The following is a 25,142-nucleotide window of genomic DNA, read 5'->3' on the forward strand; positions in this document are numbered from 1 at the left end:
GCCTAAAAGGGTCTAGGCCCGAAACGTCAGCTTTTGTGCTCCTGAGATGCTGCTTGGCCTGCTGTGTTCATCCATCTCCACACTTTGTTATCTTGCTCCACTTGTCTATTCAGCCGGATGTACCTTTCCTTCCTGTCCTGACACCCCACCAAAATTCATCCCTCCAGCAACGCCATCAAAATAGATTTACAGATTATTTACCAACAGTAACAATTTGTTTTAAACAACGCCTCTCTTGTGGAAAAGCATCAAAGAACCTCAAGGAGGAGATAGATTTAAAAAAAGACCATGAACTGAAGAAGATATTATGAAAAAGTTGTCACAGGTTTGGTTGAAGTTGTGAAATTTAAAGAGGGGTTTAAAAGCTGTGGGGTGGGAGGAAAATTAGAAAGGTTTGGGGATGGAATGCTTGAGCGTGAGGCCTAGTCAATTGTTGGACAACAATTAATGACAAGATAAACTGAGAAGGCATGCAGAGGAGGCTGAATTTAGAGGAACAACGAGTTGAACATGGAGGAGATGACAGAGCTAAGGAGGGGCTTAGTTGGGTTTTAGGCACAAGAATAATTTTAGGCAGTAGAAAGACTGTGTCATTGTAGGCCAACAAGGACAGAGTATAGATGGGAAAGTGCATCACTTTGGAGATCAGTTGAATTATACAGGGGGCGGGAGCTAGGTGACTGCAGGAACACAGGACATAGGAGGACTAGGTCATTAGGTTTTAGATGAGTATACTCAGGCATTAATGAGGGTGTCAGTGGGATATGTGCTGAGCTTGAGACAGTATCAGGTGCAATTTAAGAGGTGACAGTTGGTACTGTTTATGATGGAAAGGATATGAGTTCAGAACTCTAGTTCAGAATTGTATATGCTGCAAACTTGTGTGGAGACTGATATCGTGGTCAGGCGGGAATAAAGCTAGGCATAAGGATAACTTTCAATCTTCTCAAACTTTAAATGCATGAAGTTTTGCCTCAACTAAGAGTAGGAATCAGAAAGACATTCTGGCTGTGTAGTGGAAATCAAGGAGTAAACACAACATATTTGCATATCTCTATGTTAATACAGAAGAGGATAGAGTCAGGAGTGGATCCATAGGGAGCTCCTGATGTGATGGTACATCTGGGAAAATAAGTCATTCATTTTCTGAACAAGAGCACCAATCCGAAACATCAACTTTCCTGCTCCTCTCTTGCTGCCTGGCCTGCTGTGTTCCTCCAGCTCTACACTGTGTTATCTCATTCATCTCTCTGCTACTTATGGAACCTGCTGTGTAAATATTGGCTGACGCATTTGCCTGCACAACAATAGTGAGTACATTTTAAATGTTATGAATTATTTGTGAAGCTTTTGATTAGATTAGATTCCCTACAGTGTGGAAACAGGCCCTTTGGCCCAACAAGTCCACACCAACCCTTGAAGCATCCCACCCAGACCCATCCCCCTATAACCCACACACCCCTGAACACTACGGGCAATATAGCATGGCCAATCCACCTAACCGGCACATCGTTTGGACTGTGGTAGGAAATCAGAGCACCAAATATCCAAATTTGTTCTGGGTTTTGTTTTTCTTCTTCTGATAAGGAGCACGTTTTCATCTATCCAAAACACTTCAACTGTTTAGTTTAGCTCATGCAATCCTCCTCACAATAAACAAATTATCGTCAGGAAGCACTGGCCAATCAGGAATATCATAAAAATGGGAAACTTGGGTGATATGGATATCCTGCTCATTACAGTCTCCTTTTGAAAATATTTCACTGGGCTCTATTCAAGGCAGACTCTAACATTAAAGCCTGGGTTTATTTGGGTGTTGCCTCTTTGTTGGCTGATAGGATGCTCGCGGATGAGAGATCAGGCGGGTTAAGTCAAACCCTGGTCACAGCCAGTGCTGGCTTCTAACAGTCTACTAGGATATATGTGGGAGCCACTTGCACTGTCCCCTCTGGGTCAATCCCTGTTTACACAGGGTCACACATCAGGAGAACAAAATCAGTGATAATGGGAACTGCAGATGCTGGAGAATCCAATATAATAAAGTGTAAAGCTGGATGAACACAGCAGGCCCAGCAGCATCCCAGGAGCACACAAGGCGACATTTTGGGCCTAGACCCTTCATCAGAGAGGGGGATGTGGTGAGGGTTCTGGAATAAATAGGGAGGGAGGGGGAGGCCGACCGAAGATGGAGAGAAAAGAACATAGGTGGAGAGTAGAGTATAGGTGGGGAGGTAGGGAGGGGATAGGTCAGTCCATGGAAGATGGACAGGTCAAGGAGGTGGGATGAGGTTAGTAGGTAGGAAATGGAGGTGCGGCTTGGGGTGGGAGGAAGGGATGGGTGAGAGGAAGAACAGGTTAGGGAGGCAGAGACAGAGATAATGGGAACTGCAGATGCTGGAGAATCCAAGATAATAAAATGTGAGGCTGGATGAACACAGCAGGCCAAGCAGCATCTCAGGAGCACAAAAGCTGACGTTTCGGGCCTACACCATTCATCAGAGAGGCAGAGACAGGCTGGGCTGGTTTTGGGATGCAGTGGGGGGAGGGGAAGAGCTGGGCTGCTTGCGTGATGCAGTGGGGGGAGGGGACGAACTGGGCTGGTTTTGGGATGCGGTGGGGGAAGGGGAGATTTTGAAGCTCGTGAAGTCCACATTGATACCATTGGGCTGCACGGTTCCCAAGCGGAATATGAGTTGCTGTTCCTGCAACCTTCGGGTGGCATCGTTGTGGCACTGCAGGAGGCACATGATGGACATGTCATCTAAAGAATGGGAGGGGGAGTGGAAATGGTTTGCGACTGGGAGGTGCAGTTGTTTGTTGCGAACTGAGCGGAGGTGTTCTGCAAAGCGGTCCCCAAGCCTCCGCTTGGTTTCCCCAATGTAGAGGTAGCCACACCGGGTACAATGGATGAAGTATACCACATTGGCAGATGTGCAGGTGAACCTCTGCTTAATGTGGAATGTCATCTTGGGGCCTGAGATAGGGGTGAGGGAGGAGGTGTGGGGGCAAGTGTAGCATTTCCTGCGGTTGCAGGGGAAGGTGCCGGGTGTGGTGGGGTTGGAGGGCAGTGTGGAGAGAACAAGGGAGTCATGGAGAGAGTGGTCTCTCCAGAGGCAGACAAGGGTGGGGATGGAAAAATGTCTTGGGTGGTGGGGTTGGATAGTGGATGGCGGAAGTGTCGAGGATGGTGCATTGTATCCGGAGGTTGGTGGGGTGGTGTGTGAGAACGAGGGGGATCCTATTTGGGCGGTTGTGGTGGGGGCGGGATGTGAGGGATGTGTTGCAGGAAATGCGGGAGACGCGGTCAAGGGCATCCTTGACCACTGTGGGGGGGAAAGTTGCGGTCCTTGAAGAACGAGGACATTTGGGATGTGCGGGAGTGGAATGCCTCATCGTGGGAGCAGATGCGGCGGAGGCGGAGGAATTGGGAATAGGGGATGGAACTTTTGCAGGAGGGTGGTTGGGTGGATGTGTATTCTAGGTAGCTGTGGGAGTTGGTGGGCTTGAAATGGACGTCAGTTACAAGCTGGTTGCCTGAGATGGAGACTGAGAGGTCCAGGAAGGTGAGGGATGTGCTGGAGATGGCCCAGGTGAACTGAAGGTTGGGGTGGAAGGTGTTGATGAAGTGGATGAACTGTTCGAGCTCCTCTGGGGAGCAAGAGGTGGCGCTGATACAGTCATCAATGTAACGGAGGAAGAGTTGGGGTTTGGGGCCTGTGTAGGTGCGGAAGAGGGACTGCTCCATGTAACCTACAAAGAGGCAGGCATAGCTGGGGCCCATGCGGGTGCCCATGGCCACCCCCTTTGTCTGTAGGAAGTGGGAGGAATCGAAAGAGAAGTTGTTGAGGGTGAGGACGAGTTCGGCTAGGCGGATGAGGGTGTTGGTGGAGGGGGACTGGTCGGGCCTGCAGGACAGGAAGAAGCGGAGGGCCTTGAGGCCATCTGCATGCGGAATACAGGTGTATAGGGACTGGACGTCCATGGTGAAAATGAGATGTTGGGGGCCAGGGAATTGGAAGTCCTGGAGGAGGTGGAGGGCGTGGGTGGTGTCACGGACGTAGGTAGGGAGTTCCTGGACCAAAGGGGAGAAAATGGAGTCCAGATAGGTGGAGACGAGTTCGGTGGGGCAGGAACAGGCTGAGACAATGGGTCGACCAGGGCAGGCAGGTTTGTGGATTTTGGGAAGAAGATAGAAACGGGCCAAGCGGGTTTGGGGAACAATGAGATTGGAGGCTGTGGGTGGGAGGTCCCCTGAGGTGATGAGGTCATGAATGGTGTTGGAGATGATGGTTTGGTGCTCGGGGGTGGGGTCATGATCAAGGGGGCGGTAGGAGGAGGTGTCGGAGAGTTGGAGTTTGGCCTCGGCGATGTAGAGGTCAGTGTGCCATACTACCACTGTGCCATTCTTGTCTGCGGGTTTGATGGTGAGGTTGGGGTTGGAGCGGAGGGCTGCCCGTTCTGCGGGGGTGAGGTTGGAGTGCATGAGAGGGGTGGAGAGGTTGAGGCGGTTGATGTCTCAACGGCAGTTGGAGATGAAGAGGTCGAGGGAGGGTAGGAGGTCTGGGGATGGTGTCCAGGAGGAGGACTTGTGTTGGAAGCGGGTGAAGGGGTTGGGAACTGTTTGGGAACCTGCTTGGGAACCCTGCAGCCCAATGGCATCAATGTGGACTTCACCAGCTTCAAAATCTCCCCTTCTTCCAATGCATCCCAAAACCAGCCCAGTTCATCCCCTCCCCACACTGCACCACACAACCAGCCCAGCTCTTCCCCTCCCCCCCACTGCATCCCAAAACCAGCCCAGCTCTTCCCCTCCACCCACTGCATCCCAAAACCAGTCCAACCTGTCTCTGCCTCCCTAACCTGTTCTTCCTCTCACCCATCCCTTCCTCCCACCCCAAGCCGCACCTCCATTTCCTACCTACTACCCTCATCCCACCTCCTTGACCTGTCCGTCTTCCCTGGACTGACCTATCCCCTCCCTACCTCCCCACCTATACTCTAATCTCCACCTATCTTCTTTTGTCTCCATCTTCGGTCCGCCTCCCCCTCTCTCCCTATTTATTCCAGAACCCTCACCCCATTCCCCTCTCTGATGAAGGGTCTAGGCCCGAAACGTCAGCTTTTGTGCTCCTGAGATGCTGCTTGGCCTGCTGTCTTCATCCAGCTTCACACTTTATCTTAGGAGGACAAAATCAGTTTGGTTATTTAGCAACCAGAAATTTTACTGAACAGACAGTCACGATGAGGAGGATTCCCTTTCATATCACCAATCGGATTTCTCTGCAGACTAATATCGAGCTCTAGGTTTTCCCCCGGAATGCAGCTAAGATTGCACGTTCCCAATATCACTCATATTTTGACCTTGACATTTTACGCTGACTAGAAATCAAATTCCATTACCTAGCTCAAACTGGTCTGAGAGATTGTTGCAGGTCTGCTGCACCTCTTCACTATTCCAGCCCAGCGGATACAGGGCACAACCAGAGCCAATCAGTAGACCTGGAAAACAAAAAGGATAAACACATTTGTTGGACATTTGAACTGGGTGATATCAGTGCACATTATAACGTCAACAACGCACTGAAAACCTAACATGGCACGAGTACATTTGTCAACCTTGTACCCTTCTACAACCTCATTCCATTTACACAATGCTATCCTCAATGTTCGGCCTTGCTAATTAAGGAGTCTGGGACCCAGCAGGCTTGCTGGAATCATGGGGTCAGTTAGCACAGTTGACTGGATGCCTGTGATCTGCAGTGCAAAATGATACCAACACTGTGGGTTCAATTCCCATACCAGCTGAGGTTACCATGAAGGTTCTGTCTTCTCAGCCTTGCTGTGGTGACCCTCAGGTTAAATTTATCACCACTCGTTCCTTTCTAATGAGTGGGCAGCCCCATGGGACTGCATGTTTCTTTTTTCAGAAACAATGATATGTAAAGGAGTTGCCTGAAAACTAGATTTGAATCCAACGCAGTACTGGGGGGAAATACTCAGCAGCGAAGCAAACTAAATGAATGATGTGAAGTAGTACCTTTAGGTCTCAGCACAAAGTTCCCCTGTTGATGGGACAGCTTTCTGAGAGGAAATATGTTGCTTTCATTTGGCCTAACCAAAAAGAAAAACAACAGGCAAACTGTGCATGAGGCTTTTTAAGACTCCCCCCACCTTCTCACCCCAGTTTCCCCCTATTTAGCCTTGAAACCTAATTTCAGTCTCTACAAAGGTCAGACTCACATTTGACTCATTTATTCCAGGCTACAATCATGTTCTGGACACTAAAATGTTTTAACAATCCATGCCTTAACAAGCCACATGCCGAGTCTCTAAAGAGGCCACACAGAAACTCTAATGTTCTAAATGATCTCCCTTTAACCTGTCTTTTGCTGCTGGACTGTTAAAGGGCAGGTACAGCATCTTCTCTTTACTAGTCTGAGATACATCAGCAGAACGGCAACAACACAAAGAAAATTCCCGACTTATTTTCCAAACATTTGGGTGCATGCTTGATGAGGGAACTGTGGGAGTCTGCCAAAACTGCCACAAAAACCAGCTCACCTATGTTCAACTCCAGTTAAGTGCAAGACCTTGGATGCAAGGTTTGTTTCTGGACAGCAGAAAGCAGAGCCGAAGGACAGAATTTAATGATGAGTTCAGAAATGGAGTTGCAGTGTAAAAGTGGAGAGTTGCTTCGAAATCACAATTCCCTCCTATTAGCCTTCATCAGAAAATGCCTGCTGTTCTGATGCTGCTTGGCCTGCTGTGTTCATCGAGCTCCACACCTTGTTATCTTGGATTCTCCAGCATCTGCAGTTCCTACTATCCCTCCTATCCCGTTCTGGATAGGAAGGGTGCAGAGGTTATCTGAGGCTGTTAGGTAGCTACTTAAGGACTGCTTAAGAGCACCCTGTCATTGGAACTTCTACCAAGGGGCAGACAGGGAACTCACTGCAGAGTTAGCCATACAGCAAACCCTCTCAGGCTTCAGGAGGTGGGGTGGGGTGTTGATCTCAGGTGCTTTGAGCCCAATGAAGGACCTCACCTTCCACTGCTAATGCCCCCAACTGTGGGATGTCCCCATCTTACCTAGATGCCGTTATGATCCCAAGCTGAAGTTATTAAAGGGTATCAGGGATGTTGTTGATACTGGAAAGTTTCTGATTGGCAGACAGCTCTTGAGGGTTAGATTCCCACTTTCTACCACCTTAATCCGAAAGGAGGAGACTTCACATTTTTTAGTTAAGTGCCTGCCCCTTTGCATTGAGCTTCCTGAAAATATTCAATGTGGGATTGTGAACTCATCCTCAAGCATAACTTCCTGCCTTAAGTATCAGGCAACATCCACAGTGGGTGCAGTCAAACCACATGCTGTGTACCTGCTCAGTATCAACTTTGGGTGTCTGAAGTCTCTTGTCTTGATCAACATATAATTAATCACAAGAAACCAGTGTGCGCTCATGGGTCATTTTTACATGATTGTACTATCAGTGCTGAAAGTATGCAGGCAATTCTAATGGAACATTTACTGCAGAAGTCTGATCTGCCCATTAAATGTAATATGTGAACCTCTTTGGACACACTACTTTAAGCAGTAATATCAACCTAATTAAATTCAGGAAGATGCATCCTTCTCTCTAGCCTTTAGCAGAGGCCTTTAAACACTATCAGGTTATCCGACTGTTGTAAACGTTTCACCCCCAATCTGCACTAGGGTCTTTGCAGTCACATATCAAGCTGAAATACTCAACTTACAAAAACATACAGCGAGATCAAACAATTAAAAGGCTTTTAAAAATTTGTTCACAGGATGTGGCCGTCACTGACTTAATTAGTCTTTCTTGCCCATCCCTAATTATCCCTGAGAAGGTGGTGGTGGGTAGGTACACCCATAGTGCTGTTAGGAAGGTAATTCTTGGATTTTGATGCAGTAACAGTGAAGGAACAGATATAGTTCTGAATAAGGATTGCACTGAGAATTGGAGAGGAACTTGCAGGTATATTGATGCCATGCATCAGTTGCCCTTGTCCTTCTAGGCGGTAGAGATTGTGGCTTTGGAAGGTACTGTCTCAGGGGCCTTGGCCGTTACTGCAATGCATCATGTACATAGTTCACACTGCACTCATCCAGTAAATGGACAGTATTCCATCACACTAGATAATAAAATGTGAGGCTGGATGAACACAGCAGGCCAAGCAGCATCTCAGGAGCACAAAAGCTGACGTTTCGGGCCTAGACCCTTCATCAGAGAGCACTGTTGACTTGTGTGTGGCTGATGGTGGTCGGAGTTTTGGGAGACAGGACATCAGTTATCTCACCACAGAATTCCTAGCCCTTGATCGGCTCTTGTAGCCACAGTATTTAAATAGACGGTGCTTTTTTTTTCTCCGGTCAATGGTAATTCCCAGGATATTGATATTGGGGGATTCAGTGATGCCCAGTCAATGCCATTGAATATCAGAGGGAGAAGTTAGATTCTGTCTTTTTGGAGAGAAGTGGAGTTTCATTCCTGATTGTAAATTCACTGCACATTCAAACACCATTTGTAAAAGGTATATTTGTGACATAATAAATAACCTGACAGCGATTTGTTGGTAATGGATGAGAAGTGCATATATCTATAGTGTTTGGGTAATACAATTTGGTGCTAACTGGTACTAGGACAAGAGCCAAACAGTTTATTTCTTTCTTGCTGTTTGAAGAATTGTTAATTGAGTGGTAGCACTGAACATGTCTGTTTCTGCTCACCAGCGTGTTTTCTGTGGCTTTCCTCAGCTGTAATTTAATTATTATTTATAACCCACTGTTAAAAATAACAGCAATTGTAAACATGAAATGTCTCAGTCAATTTATACTGGAGCTTATATTTGATGTTACGTTTCACACTGTGCTAAAATTCTACCTTTTATGGTTAGCTCAGTTAGTTAGACCACTAATGTGTGGATCAGATTAATACTAATAGCACAGAGACTGATCATTTTTACAGCTGAAATAAACTTGGGGCGTGTCTGCTCACCCCACCAGTAGTAAAAAGAACCATAGTATTTTGCTGTGGTTCAGCAAATAATTACCAAGGACGTGCCTTTGGGCAGAAAAGTCAAAAGGAATATTCATAGAACCACAGGAACATTGAAAATAGGAGCAGGAGTAGGCCATTCAACTCTTTCTGCTGCTTCACAATTCACATGATCATGGCTGACCATCCAATTCATTACTCTGTTCCTGCATTCTCCCCTTATCCTTTGATCTCTTTAGCCCCAAGATCAACATCTAACACCTTGCTGAAAACATTCAATCTTTTGGCTCAACCGCCCTCTGTGACAGAGAATTCCAGAGGCTCACCACTCTCTGGGTGAAGAAATTTTTCCTCATCTCAATTTTAAATGGCATACCCTGTAGCTTAAACTGTGGCCTTTGGTTCTGGACTCCCTGGTCATTGGGAACATCCTTCCTGTGTTTACCCATGTCTAGTTCTGTCAGAATTTTATAGCCTTCTATGAGATCCTCCCATCATTCTTCTAAACTCAAGTGAATATAGCCCTGACCGATCCTGTGTCCCTTCATGCATCAGTCCTGCCAACCTACAAAACAATGTGGTAAACCTTTGTGCATTCTCTCCAAAGCCAGAACATCCTTCATCAGATAAAGAGACCAAAACTGCACATAATACTCAAGGTGTGGTCTCAGTAAGCCCTGTACAACCATAGCAAAACATCCTTGCGTTTGAACTAGAATCCCGTTGCCAGGAAGGGCACTATAGCATTTACCTTCTTCACAGCCTGTTACACCTGCATGTTTACTTTCAACAGCTGACAGAAAAGGACACTCAATCCCAATCTAGCACTGTTCACCCTCCCACCCAGCTTTGAGTGACCTCCAACTTTCTTGTTGGTCTGTGAAATATTGACTGTGTTCCCTGAACAGACAATATTCAATGACAGAGTGGCAAAATCTGCCCCTGAATTCAGCTAATGGGCAATCACCATGTGTTCAACTAACTGCATCTCCCTGCAGGGAAAGTGTTCAGTATTTCTTGACAACAGCATAAATATAGTTAAGGCCTCAAAGTTATTGGAACTGTAGTTGTGGAGTCTGTTCTAGCATTCTCATAGCCTGAACCCTGGCCATCAAACTTCAAATAAGGTTCATGTTTACCAACAGTCTTGGCATTTACTTTTCTTCTGGTAACTTTCATAACTTCACTACCTCAAGATACCTACTTCTTCCAATGAATACCATTTCTCCATTCTTTGGTTGCTTCTTCAAGTATTAGAATGTGCTATTGCCTCAGACCATTCTGTGTCCCATTACTTCTTGTTTGAAATTGTCAATCTGGCTTCAGGTCCACCATTAGACTCAAATTGAAATAGTCTAAATTATTACAGATTACATTCTGAGTAACTATAATCATGAATCTTAGTTCTTTCTCAAAACCTTCAAGTTCTATGCCATCATCCACTAATGTCCCATCCCTACACTCCATGTCTTTTCTCATCAATCTGATCATACCTGTTGAATGTGGAGTCAACTGCAATAGTCCAAAAATCTTCCTTTCCTACCTGTCTTCACTTTTCAATTTCTTTTGCTTTTAAACTCTTCAAATTCCTGTTATTCAATTTATTTTTCAGCCCCTCCCAACCTAACTCTCCCTCTTGAACTTATTTCTCTTCTGCATGGCATCCACCTTAATGTAACTATTGTTAAGTCTTCATCCAAGGAATGCTATAGGAATGCAGAATCACAGAAGAGTTATGGCGTGAAGAAGGCCATTCAGCTCATTGTATCTGCCTCAGTTTGGTAAATGAGCATCATTACCTAGTGCCAACCTCCTGCTTTCTTCCCATAACCTTGCACATTACTTTTATCCAAATAATCATGCAAGTTGCTGTTACGGAGTATGGCATATCAGAACTTCATTACAAATAATTCAGAGCACATATGGAGGTTATGCAGCCCATTGTACCTGTGTCTTCAAAATGATATCCAATTGGTCCCATTAGTTGCCCTTTCCCTATAGCCCTGAAAATTATCCCTTTACAAGTAGATACACAATTCTCTTTTGAAAGTTGCTGTTGAATTTTCTTTCATCATCAATCAGGGAATACACTCCTGGTCAAAAGAATTCACTGCACTGCGAAAATGTTTAATCATCCAGCTTGCCTCTTCAGCCAAATAATAAAGGCAATTACCTTATTATTCTACTATATCAGTGCTACTGAAATGTGACTTTATTTATAAGCACTTCATCTTTATTTAACTGGTGCTTGTTTTATATTATTTTATTAATTTCTAAATATTGAAGCTTGGTCTCTCCCAATATCTCTTTAAAGTCTTCATCTCAAGTAAATGAAAAAAGGAGCAAAACAAGCTGAGAATTATAACCTTGAAGCATTGACACATTAATCTATTGATGTGTATTCCCCAGAACATGTGCCACCAATTTCCGCTTCAGGTGACAGTATTTGCATTAGCTTCTTTATTGTTTCAAAGGGGAAACTGGTTGGGCTGAGCAAGTCACATCCTTAATTCTGCATTGGCCTGGCAGCTATCAGCTAAATATCATTGATTAAAACATTACTATTTTTCAGTTGTTTGAGAAGCGTATATTCTAGAAGAAAATAAAAGGATAAGTTCATAGTTTTTTCACCTGTTCCCAATAGCTGTTATGTTTGCCTTACAGAATCAAACTAATTTGACTTTCTCCTTTAGTTTCTTTTCCTTCACAGCCCCGGATCAACTCATAGCCTTGGGTAAGCCTATGGGAAATCTTCCCCTGATAATACCCCATCTATAAATCAGAGAATTATTCCCCAAAACTGGAAATCTTTTAAAAAATCCATTATTGTTGGAAAACCAAGAAGGAATGTGTGGCCTAAAATCTCCAGCCTTAAAAAAACTGCAATTAAAGTGAAAATTATTTACACTTTGAACCAAGTGAAATATTTCAGGGACTATTTGTCTGGAACATCAATGGACTGAAATATCTTAGGGACAGTCAAATCATAGTAAGTCTTTGGATTTAGCTCTAATAATGATTAATGAGACGACCACACAGATAAATTACAGTGACACAGAACAATGTCCAAATGCTAGAACCTGGCAAAATGCCCCTGGCCAACTTTATTCTCCTTTTAGTTTCGCAGTTGATCTACTTACGGGTTCTTTTCAAGTTAACTATCAGGAATAAAAACAGGTAATAAGGGCTGTGATTTTCTTCCAGGTTGAAGTCAACAGATTTGAAGTGAGCACCATCTATAATAATGTTTTAACCTCACAGGTATAATGGTAATTCCCTATGAGCAAATGCCTACTAGGTATATTTCACCATAGGAAAGCCAAGAAAGGACTTGAAAAGAAATTGGTAAATAAATCTAGGAAAACCCAACTTTTTAAAATATAAAGATATGAAACACAACAGAATGTCAAAAGAAAGAGTGCAGTTTATTTGGGATCATTTTGGTACCCTGTTTCTGAGGAGGATATTTCTGTATTCACAAAAGTGTAGATGATACAGACTTCTCAATCAGGGAGGAGTGTGAACTATCAGGTGAAATTAATAAAGTGAAAGAAGATGTATGAAGGAGTTTAGTGTCTTTGAAAATGGATAAATCCTAGGTCTGGATGAAATATATCTTTATCTGTTGAAGGAGGCAACTATAGATGTTGTGCTGTGGTTGAATTTTTCTGAAAAGTTTACATGAGGGTTGATGACAGTAGTGAGTTGTTTGAGTTTATACAGATTTCAGCAAAGCATTTGATAATGTCCAACTTAACACACTGTCCATGAAAGTAAAAGCCCAATGCAAAGTGGCAGATTGGATGCAAAATTGGCTCAGCGACCAGAAACAAATGGTCGTGGTCATGCTGTTTTTACAACCAGGATCTTGTTTCCAGTGGTGTTTCAGAGGTTTCAGTGTTAGTTATCTTGTTTTTTCTATTACGTGTCAATGATTTGGACTTGAATGAAGGGAGTATTATGAAACATGAAACAAGCTTTCAAAGTGGAATCATGCAGTTCTGAACGCAAGAAGGTAACATAATTGGACGGAATAGTGGCATATCTGTATCTCACTTCCCTCCAGTTAAGTTCTGGACAGGAAGGCCCAAGCCTGAGTGTCCTGCCCTGCCACCAACGGAGGTCACTTAATGACCGGTTAATGATCTATTCCAGCCTGCGCTGCAATTCCCTCAGCTTTGGGTGGGATTGGAAAGAGTTAACTCGCCCAAACGGTAAACCAGTGTGGGCAGGCAGCCAGTTGGTTGGATGGGGTCCCCTGGATGTGCACTGGATTGAGGGGCTGGAACCAGAGCAGGGGGATATGGTGGGCCTTGCCTTGCTGTGAAGAATTCAGTCAGGAGTCATGACAACTTTTCTGCAAGTAAGCGCTAAACCCTGTGACCCCAGAAGATCTGTGTGTACCTATTTAATCCTGTTAAGAATCTTGCACGATTCATTCAGATTGTCTCTCACTCTTTAAATTTCCATGTATTTTAGAATCAATTTATCCAGCCTTTCATTGCATGACCACCTCCTCATCCCAGGAACCAATTTAGTAAACCTTCACTAGGCCACCTACAAAGCAAGTGTATCTTTCCATGCCAATAGATGCCAACCCCCATGTATAATGTGGGCAGTGATCACTCTTCCTGATATTGAGCTTAAAGGCAAGCAGGGTATTAACCTGGGTGGGATGGTGGCATATCTGAGCCTTGTTTCTCCACACCTTCTGAGTTCTAGATAAGCAGGCCCGTCTTTGGCCATCTTACCCCTTCACCAGTTGAAGTCCTTAAATGACTAATTAAGGATTTATTTGGGCCTCACGCAGCTGTTGACAGTAATAAGTTAGTGGCAGACAGGACCGGTGACTTGCACAGTGCGCTGCTGATAAAATTGTGCAGTCAGTTTTGTACAGATTCTGGTTTTGAAAAGAAAAACTGCTACTGTTTTAGGTAGTTTGATCACCCCCAGTTCCCTAGTTCTGACACCCGACTTAATTTAGGCATGTGAAGTGAAGAAGGCAGTAGACAGGAATTTCAGGGCAAAGAATCTCTGTGATTATTAAATACTAAGGTGAGAATATTGATATAGTGTGGAGCTGGAGGAACACAGCAGGTCAGGCAGCATCAGAGGTGTGGTGAGGATTGGCCGAGCCAGGGTTTTGTACAGCTGGAGCATAACTTCACGGCTCTTGAACACAATCCCTCTATTAAAGAAAGCTAACACACCATATGCCTTCTGAACAACTCTATCCACCTGAATCCTCCACAAGAATCTTTCCATTAACCCTGTATTCTGCTTTCAAGTTTGTCCTTCAAAGATGAATCACCTCACACTTTCCATCTGCCATTTTTCAGCCCAGCTCTGCATCCTATCAATGTCCCTTTGTAACCTAGAACAGCCCTCCGCTCTGTCCACAACGTGGCCCACCTTTGTATCATCCACGAACTTGCGAATCCACCCTTCATCCAAATCATTTACAAAAATCACAAAAAGAAGGGGACCCAGAACAGATCCTTGTGGTACACCACTTTTCGGCTTCCTAACAGCAAATCAGTTTTGCACTGGGGAGCGAAGTTGATCTAAGCCCATTGTTTGCATATGCACAGGGCTTCCAGATGAAGCTGTGAAGCCAACTGCATTTACTAATGTGGCAGGTGGCCGATTTCTGGCAGATAACATGCAAGTCAAACCTGTCCTCCATATTGGAGGCTAAAGAGGCAATTTCAGCTCCTGATAAACATGTCGGGAGTTGGCGGGGTTGCGGGGGGGGGGTGTGGGGAGTGGTCCTGCCGCATGGTTGAATTTCTCCAGCATGACATTTCATGTTAATATCATGAAGACACAGATACAAGACACTGTTTAGCCCTCAGCAGGAGTATGGTGTACTGTTGCAGGCATTACATTACAGGGAAAATGGGAATGCATTGAAGACAGTGCAAAAGTGATTCACAAGAATGGTTCCAGAAATGAGAAACTCAGTAATGAGGGCAGATTTAAAAAGTTGGCTCCTTGGTGAGAAGAAAGCTGAGAGGAGACTTGACAGGGATTCTCAAATTCACAAGCAGACTGGACCGAGTAGATAGGGAGAAGCTGTTTCTGACTGTAAAAGATTATGGAAAAGTACAATAGGGCAAGTGAAATTTGAAGTGGCGTGTAACTGAAACAACGCTGATGTGTGAAAAACATTAAATATTTGGGTTATGGAATGCACTGCCTGGAAATGTAGTGGAGGCAGTTTCAACTGAGGCATTCAAGAGGACATTGTATAATAGTTTGGATTGAAATGGTTGCAGGGAATGTGGGGAAAGGTAAGAGATTGGCCCTAGGTAATAAAACAGGTGCAGGCACAATGGGCTGAATGGCCCTATCTGTGCCGTAACAATTCTGTGACCCACATATATGCTAATTTGCTAAAATTAGGCCTTTAAATGAATGGCTTTTTTCATTGTTTTCAAAATGCTAGTACCACAAGGGTACATTTAGAATGTTCTAGCAATTATTAAGTGGGGAATGTTCCTTAAGGAGGAGAAGTCTCACAGTTTTTGAAGCAGATTAGTTTTGCTTATATCAAGTTGCCAATGCAAACAAAGTCTTCCTGTGGGTCTTTTCCAAGTACATATTTTATTAACAGTGCTATAAGAGTGCAGGTTACGAGTTTTTAATTTTCTTTGTCTCATTTATTCCTCAAGGATTTTTAAAGTCTACCTTGGGTTGACTAACTCCATAAGCCAGCATTCCTCTAGAAATCACTTGAGAGGTAAGTCAATGTCTCTGTGAACATATAATTAGCAATGAACTCCAAGATCGTTGTTAGTGATTTTAATTCACATCCTGTTTTACACTGTGATAATGGGAACTGCAGATGCTGGAGAATCCAAGATAATAAAATGAGAGGCTGGATGAACACAGCAGGCCAAGCAGCATCTCAGGAGCACACAAGCAGACGTTTCGGGCCTAGACCCTTCTTCAGAGAGGGGGATGGGGTGAGGGTTCTGGAATAAATAGGGTGAGAGGGGGAGGCGGACCGAAGATGGAGTGAAAAGAAGATAGGTGGAGAGGACAGTATCGGTGGGGAGGTGGGGAGGGGATAGGTCAGTCCAGGGAAGACGGACAGGTCAAGGAGGTGGGATGAGGTTAGTAGGTAGGAGATGGAGGTGCGGCTTGGGGTGGGAGGAAGGGATGGGTGAGAGGAAGAACAGGTTAGGGAGGCAGAGACAGGTTGGACTGGTTTTGGGATGCAGTGGGTGGAGGGGAAGAGCTGGGCTGGTTGTGTGGTGGAGTGGGGGGAGGGGACGAACTGGGCTGGTTTTGGGATGCGGTGGGGGAAGGGGAGATTTTGAAGCTGGTGAAGTCCATATTGATACCATTGGGCTGCAGGGTTCCCAAGCGGAATATGAATTGCTGTTCCTGCAACCTTCGGGTGGCATCATTGTGGCTCTGCAGGAGGCCCATGACGGACATGTCATCTAAAGAATGGGAGGGGGAGTGGAAATGGTTTGCGACTGGGAGGTACAGTTCCCAGAGGAGCTCGAACAGTTCATCCACTTCACCAACACCTTCCACCCGGGCCATCTCCAGCACATCCCTCACCTTCCTGGACCTCTCAGTCTCCATCTCAGGCAACGAGCTTGTAACTGATGTCCATTTCAAGCCCACCGACTCCCACAGCTACCTAGAATACACCTCCTCCCACCCACCCTCCTGCAAAAATTCCATCCCCTATTCCCAATTCCTCCGCCTCCGCCGCATCTGGTCCCACGATGAGGCATTCCACTCCCGCACATCCCAGATGTCCAAGTTCTTCAAGGACTGCAACTTTCCCCCCACAGTGGTCGAGAACGCCCTTGACCGCATCTCCCGCAACACATCCCTCACACCCCGCCCCCGCCACAACCGCCCACAGAGGATCCCCCTCGTTCTCACACACCACCCCACCAACCTCCAGATACAACGCATCATCCTCCGACACTTCCGCCATCTACAATCCGACCCCACCAGCCAAGACATTTTTCCATCCCCACCCTTGTCTGCTTTCCGGAGAGACCACTCTCTCCGTGACTCCCTTGTTCGCTTCACACTGCCCTCCAACCCCACCACACCCGGCACCTTCCCCTGCAACCACAGGAAGTGCTACACTTGCCCCCACACCTCCTCCCTCACCCCTATCCCAGGCCCCAAGATGACTTTCCATATTAAGCAGAGGTTCACCTGCACATCTGCCAATGTAGTATACTGCATCCATTGTACCCGGTTTGGCTACCTCTACATTGGGGAAACCAAGCAGAGGCTTGGGGAACGCTTTGCAGAACACCTCCGCTTGGTTCGCAATAAACAACTGCACCTCCCAGTCGCAAACCATTTCCACTCCCCCTCCCATTCTTTAGATGACATGTTCATCATGGGCCTCCTGCAGTGCCACAATGATGCCACCCGAATGTTGCAGGAACAGCAACTCATATTCCGCCTGGGAACCCTGCAGCCTAATGGTGTCAATGTGGACTTCACCAGCTTCAAAATCTCCCCTTCCCCCACCGCATCCCAAAACCAGCCCAGTTCGTCCCCTCCCCCCACTGCACCACACAACCAGCCAGCTCTTCCCCTCCACCCACTGCATCCCAAAACCAGTCCAACCTGGCTCTGCCTCCCTAACCTGTTCTTCCTCTCACCCATCCCTTCCTCCCACCCCAAGCCGCACCTCCATCTCCTACCTACCACCGCATCCCACCTCCTGGAGATGTCCGCCTTCCCTGGACTGACCTATCCTCTCCCTACCTCCCCACCTATACTCTCCTCTCCACCTATCTTCTTTTCTCTCCATCTTCGGTCCGCCTCCCCCTCTCTCCCTATTTATTCCAGTACCCTCACCCCATCCCCCTCTCTGAAGAAGGGTCTAGGCCCGAAATGTCAGCTTTTGTGCTCCTGAGATGGTGCTGGGCCTGCTGTGTTCATCCAGCCTCACATTTTATTATCCTGTTTTACACTGTGTTTTACTGAGTGCAGGGGGTGTGTTTCTTTTTACCCCTCTACATTGTAAAGAGAAATAACTATATTTGTAACTTACCACATATTGATTACTTTTTGTTATTTATCTACAAATAAACGTGTTTGCTAGTTTTAGATTATGCATGCATAGTAGTCACAGAATACAGTTTAAGTTACAAACAGGCTTTAGAAAAGTGATAGAATCAGAGCTCTGTCTTGCTTCAAGCTATCAACGTTCTGCATTTGATTTGTTTCATGTGAGACTTATAACTAGGTCAAGTATAATAAATTCAAAATCAAACACAGTCATTTTTGAAAGGAATAGTTGTTTTCAGCATTGCAGCCTGTGTCTATGCAAATAAGAAAGATTTGCATTTATGTAGCACCTTTCACCTTTTCCCAAGGGTGCTCCAGCCAGGTAAGTGCTTTTGAGTTAATGAAGACATGGCCTCCAGTTTGTATACAGGTGCGAAAACACGGCATTCTGATAATGAAACTATCTGTTTATAGTTTTGGTAGAAGGATATTGGTCAGGATAACACTGGAGAAACTTCCTCATGCTTCTTTTAAACAGAGCCATGGTATTGTTTATGACCATGAAGATAACAGATGAAGAAATCTCAGGTTGAAGTCTCCAGTTGTCATCTCATCTGAAAGACGGCGCTTCCTTCAGTGCAGTATTAAGATGTCAACTTAAATTATGCACTCAATTCTCGGGAGTGACACTTGAATCTAGAACTACTCAGAAGTGGGCGTATTACCACTGAGCAAAAGTTGACAACTATAATAACTATAATTTAATAGCTGGTACAAAGGATTGATGCATCTCCAACTACACACGCCAGATATAATGGCTTCATCTACTGCTACAGTATATCGCACACAAGTCAGCATTTATCTTCCCTGAAGGTCTTATAAAGGGCATAACTAATGCTCATTCTTTTTAGGAAAGCTGTCAATAGAAAAGTCTTTGCACTCCTCTCCAAGGCACCAGCTCTGATGTTGGTGCCCTTGTGGTCACTCTGGTAACTTGTGCAAATGGATACTAGTGGTCCAGCACAGGAAAGGAGCATCTCTGCTGAACTCTATACTCCTCTAATCTTCGACATAGAGGCACATTGCCACAAGATATCTGGATAGCAGTCTTGGTCAGGAATGCCTTGCACCAAACATCTGTTTTTCAAATAAACCATTAACATGACTGCAATACACAGTGCATCTTCTTGTACTCATTCGCTCGATGTGGGCATTACTGGCACTTATTGTTCATTCCTACCCAATGTTGAGAAGGCAGTGGTTGATCTATCACCTTGACCTGCTGAAGTCCATGTCTACCCAGAATGCTCTAAAGGATTTGGCTGACAACAGATAAAATGGATTTTGCAACAAATTCTTTAATCTCCACCCTGTGGCGATCACCATCCCAAACATGTGGGTGGTATTTAATGACGGGGGCCCTATCCACCAGCTGGAGAGCCAGCAACAGCCCTGAATCACTGCTTTTCGGGAATTCCTGCTTTATTAATTTTAGATACATTGGCTTGGCAATAATGTCACCAGACTAGTAATCCAGAATCCCAGCCGAATATTCTAGGGACATGGGTTCATATCCCATCGTGGTAAATGATGAAATCTGAATTTGATGAAAATATGGAATTAAAAGTCTAATCTAATTTGGACCTTGAAACTATTGTCAATTGTCATTTTAAAAACCCAACAGGTTCACTAATGTTCTTTTGGGAAGGAAATCTGGTGTCCTTGCTTGGTCTGGCTGGTATGTGACTCCAGACCCACCGCAATGTGGTTGACTCTAAACTGCCCTCTCTGGGCAATTAAGGATGGGCAATAAATGCTGGCATAGCCAGTGACGTGCACAACTGATTAATACATTTTTTAAAAATGTCACTCGGGCGTTTAATGGGAGAGCAAGCACTCTCTGGGATCAGGGAACACCAGGGAGTGAAAGTCCTACCCAAAAGAGAGCTTCCAGCCCATCAGAAGTCTGCAGCTCAATTAAACATCAGTACACCATGGAAACAGTGGGTGCTACCGGTACAATACCCAACTGAGGCCTCGTGTTAAAACTGGATCCATGATGACAGCAGAGTAGGGATGAGTGAAGGATAGGGATGAGGTGCCTAGGCACCAAGGATAGAGTTTGGCTCTGAGTAGCATTACCCACCCTTTCCCCCCACCCCCCTGCCTCCTTAGGAGGTTTCAAGCAAACCTGCATGGCTTTGCTTAAGATAACAAAGTGTGAAGCTGGATGAACACAGCAGGCCAAGCAGCATCTCAGAAGCACAAAAGCTGACATTTCGGGCCTAGACCCTTCTTCAGAGAGTGGGATGGGGTGAGGGTTCTGGAATAAATAGGGAGAGAGGGGGAGGCGGACCGAAGATGGAGAGAAAAGAAGATAGGTGGAGAGGAGAGTATAGGTGGGGAGGTAGGGAGGGGATAGGTCAGTCCAGGGAAGACGGACAGGTCAAGGAGGTGGAGGTGCGGCTTGGGGTGGGAGGAAGGGATGGGTGAGAGGGAGAACAGGTTAGGGAGGCAGAGACAGGCTGGGCTGGTTTTGGGATGCAGTGGGGGGAGGGGAAGAGCTGGGCTGGTTGCGTGATGCAGATGGGGGAAGGGGAGATTTTGAAGCTGGTGAAGTCCACGTTGATACCATTGGGCTTCAGGGTTCCCAAGCGGAATATGAGTGCTGTTCCAGCAAACTTCAGGTGGCATCATTGTGGCACTGCAGGAGGCCCATGGTGGACATGTCATCTAAAGAATGGGAGGGGGAATTAAAATGGTTCGCGACTGGGAGGTACAGTTGTTTATTGCGAACCGAGCGGAGGTGTTCTGCAAAGCGGTTCCCAAGCCTCCGCTTGGTTTCCCCAATGTAGAAGAAGCCACACCGGGTACAATGGACACAGTATACCACATTGGCAGATGTGCAGGTGAACCTCTGCTTAATATGGAAAGTCATCTTGGGGCCTGGGATGGGGGTGAGGGAGGAGGTGTGGGGGCAAGTGTAGCATTTCCTGTGTTTGCAGGGGAAGGTGCCGGGTGTGGTGGGGTTGGAGGGCAGTGTGGAGCGAACAAGGGAGTCACGGAGAGAGTGGTCTCTCCGGAAAGCAGACAAGGGTGGGGATGGAAAATGTCTTGGCTGGTGGGGTCGGATTGTAGATGGCGGAAGTGTCGGAGGATGATGCGTTGTATCCGGAGGTTGGTGGGGTGGTGTGTGAGAACGAGGGGGATCCTCTGTGGGCGGTTGTGGCGGGGGCGGGGTGTGTGGGATGTGTTGCGGGAAATGCAGGAGACGCGGTCAAGGGCGTTCCCGACCACTGTGGGGGAAAAGTTGCAGCCCTTGAAGAACTTGGACATCTGGGATGTGCGGGAGTGGAATATCTCTGATACAATTTCAGGCCTAGACCCTTCATGGCTTTGCTTATCAGGTTCTCTTAACAGAATGACCCTCCCAGGCTGCCAATCTGACCAAGTGGATGCAAGATGAAGCCCTTAACTAGGTTTCAATTGCACACTTAAGCCAGCCACATGCTGCAAAGTCGGAACAGCATCCACAGATCTTCCTGAAACTGACCTGATTGAGATGGCTGATGGGAAGGCATGGTGTCCCAAGCTGTACCCTCCCACCTGATTTAAATGCCAACACCACCGCACCCCCCCGACCCTGCCTACCCAAAGTTACAAGACTGTGAACTAAATTCTGACCTGTTTCAGGGGAAACATGTGGAAAAAAAACCCCACTGTCTTGAATCACAAATTAATTATGTGTGATGTTTCCTTTGTATATTTGTTACTAAAGTTGTCGAAGCATGCCTCAGACTCGGGGCCAATTCTGTAACCAGGGTCGCTATGTGGAGCACAGCAATGTGCCCATGTTCTTCACGGTTAATTCTTTGTCCATTTTTGTCTAACGACAAGAATGTACAGGCTGTGCATAAGTTGGAAACTATACAATTTCATTTCTTCCTCGTCTCACGCTAAGTTTTCTCTCCAACAGTGAAGACGACTGTGGCCAAGTTTGATCTTGTAAGCATTCAGTTTCTTGTAAGCATTTCAGTATTCAATAACTTGTCACTGTATGGTAATACTGAATGGGCAGTCTGTCTGACTTTTATCCTTCCTGAATTTAGGACTGCATTCTGCCCGTTCGCAGCAACCTTACCATGTCCTCAGCTGAGATCACTTAGCAAGGACTAACCATCGGCTCTGGGACTTTTTTGACTTTCTGAGTTTCCTGAAGATCTGATTCACCACTGAACAAAACAGGCAGTTAAGTAGGAAAGTCTATTCATGCATTATGGGATGTTTCATAGCCTGGGTTGTCTCTGGTTTAAATTCTACCATTCAGCAACTTGTTGCTTATGCTTGCAATTGCTCTTAAAAATACAAACATTTAATATTTTCAGAGATTTAAGCTTTCAGATGCATTTGTGTTCGAGAGACACTAACACGATTAGGTCAAGGGAGGTATCATTGGTTATTTTGAAACAAAATCAGATTTTCGGAGATTTTCAATGCTAGAACATAATATTCAACTCCTCCTGGTTATGGTTACGAACTGTTCAAGTAAACCAGTGTTGAGATGAACACAAATACACCTATTGAGAGTCACCATTTGTGAACTGGACTAATTTGCAAGTAAGATCAATATTAAGACTGGGAAATGTTATTATTTTAGCATTTTACCTGCATACTGCATTCACATTTGGTAATACCTAAACTTTATGTTTAAGAATAACTCTCCCTAATACCAAAGTAGGAATTTATTTCTACTGTTTAGTTTTCCAGTAACAGAGGGCCTGAAGTGAGCGCTCAGCAAAACATTTTAATGTTGCATTTATTACACTGAGGAATGTTAGGATATGAGATGCATATCGGAATGGCAGTGAAAGCTGAATCTATAATAGCTTTCAAAAGAGAAGCAAATAAATATAACAAAGGCAGGAATCAGGGTATTGGGGGTAGATGAGAATATGGAGTTTAAAACACAAATAGATCAGCTGTGATCTTAATGAATGGGCGGAACAGGCTGAAGGACATTTCGTCTTGAGCTCCTATTTTGTGTGTTTGTATGATTGTTTTTGGAAAAGAAAAACCCAAGAGGAATAGAGAAAATATTGCCCACATTGTGCACCTTCCAGACATGTCTGAGCAAGAGTGTCAATTTGTGTCAACAAGCAACGTCTGGATGCACATAATCTAAAAGTCCAAAGTTCAAAGTGAAAGGATGCTACTTCAGTGAAGGAGTCTCTTAGTCTGGAATTATTGCCATCATAATCAGCAGTAAAGAGTGAATATCTGTGTTGCAGTTTGGAACAAATTCAAGAAGCTTGCCAGCACCAAGGACAAAGCCGCCCACTTATTTGGCACCACACCCGCAAACATTCTTTCCCCTCCACTTTGGATGCTCAGTAGCAACAGTGCGGGCCACCTACAAGATGCACTGCAGAAATTCCCCAAGATCCTTAGGTTGATATCTTTCAAATTGAGAAGAACTTTGATATAGAAGGGCAAAAGCAGATACATGGGAACACCATCACGTGGACATTACACCCCCCACCCCCACCCCCACTCCCACTCCCACTCCAAGCCACTCACTACCCAAACTTGGAAATATATTGATGTTCCTTCAGTGTCACTGCCTCAAAATCCTGCAAAAGTGTGTCTGCAACTGACAACTAAGACCACATGACTCACCAAGTTTCTGCCCCACGTTTCGAAAGTATTCACCTTCAGCACCTCAGGTCATTTGGTGCTCATGACAGATGCCATATAATGCAAGTCTTTCTTTTCCTCAGTCGCACTCCCTTGCTCGATAATAGATGTACACAATGTACTGGAAAATACTTAAACGTCAAACCCAGTCAGAGAAGTTATCCTCCCCACGTTTTATGGGGATGATGAACTGTCAAGACCTCACTGGTTTTTCTCACTCAGAGAATAGCTAACCCTGGCTCAAAAGTGGGATGAACCTCCAGCTTTCTGCAAAGCAAAACATGCCTTGAAGGTGCTTGATGTCTCAACACTTCAAAGCCCAAAAGGAGGTCACCCAGTTCAAGGCGAAGGCGAAGTTTGCTTACTGGTGGAAATATGAGTGCAACGGTTTTACGTTTAACATCCTGTAGCATTCAATTTGGTTTCTTTATATTAAATAAAACTGTGGAAATTTAAGGAATGTTTCTGGTCCATCCATTCTGCCACCTTGGAATCACATTGGTCTGACAGAGCTAAGCTGTGTTCTGACCATCTGCAATCTCCTCCTATTTCCCACTGCTGTGCTGACCTTGGTCCTGATCGCTGACCCTGCATGATTCTGAAGGCTGACAGTAATGAACACCAGCAGAGTTGCTGTCTTCCACAATAAAAGGGATTAAACTTGGAAAATAAACATGACACCAATTATTTTATCCTTGATATGAAGTGGAAGTTGCAACATCTCATTCTGTCCCGATATTCTGGGACTTACCAGGCCACAGCAAGCAAATAATTGTAAAATCTATAATTAGAAGAGAAGATTTCTAGGTGTTAGAATTTTTGGAGACCAGTTTGTGCTGTCATGCCCCGCTGCGCTAAAGCTTGTCACAGATCAAATAAGCCCCCACAGATTTATTTATTGCCTGGAAACTTACTCCAAGCAAAAGCTGAGCATAGCAAACTGTCACTTCCCTGTCATTCCGCTATAGATGGAGTCAGACTGCTAAACAATAACTGACTAGTGAAGGTTCCAAATGTGTCCTTCAAAATTCAGATAAATGCTTGCAGTATTATTCCTGAAGGTACCATTAAGGGGCTGACAACACAGTTTGCTGTTTCCTGCTCTGAGGCAGGGTCACCAGACCCAAAACGTTAACTGTGATTTTTTTCTTCACAGATGCTGCCAGACCTGCTGAGCTTCTCCAGCGACTTCTGTCTTTGTCGCTGTTTCCTCCACAGTTTCACAATCTTCCAGCTTTCAGGGCAATGACTGTGCTACCAGACAGAGTCAGTAGAGGGGTAAGGAAATACTTTTGATCTGGGCACCTCCCCTTCCCCAGGACACCCCACCTCACCACCTCCCTGCAAAATTTGTCTGAATCTGTGTGCCCCTGACATTCATGCACATAGGAAATCAATGCATAGCAATCACAAAGAGCTTTAGTTCCT

The 25,142-nt window shown here is 45.3% G+C and overlaps 1 protein-coding gene across 2 annotated transcripts in view; it reads right to left on the minus strand.

The window, feature by feature from the left end:
- LOC125453400 (LHFPL tetraspan subfamily member 6 protein-like) overlaps nucleotides 1-25,142 on the minus strand; it is a 164,984-nt gene that overhangs the window by 5,446 nt on the left and 134,396 nt on the right. For both annotated transcript variants that reach the window (XM_048532923.1, XM_048532922.1), the window contains exon 3: nucleotides 5,401-5,499. In XM_048532923.1, the coding sequence (XP_048388880.1) occupies nucleotides 5,401-5,499 (99 nt within the window). The remainder of the gene's footprint in view (nucleotides 1-5,400; nucleotides 5,500-25,142) is intronic.

Source organism: Stegostoma tigrinum, chromosome 6 (assembly GCF_030684315.1).
Source record: "Stegostoma tigrinum isolate sSteTig4 chromosome 6, sSteTig4.hap1, whole genome shotgun sequence".
NCBI classification, from domain to species: domain Eukaryota; kingdom Metazoa; phylum Chordata; class Chondrichthyes; order Orectolobiformes; family Stegostomatidae; genus Stegostoma; species Stegostoma tigrinum.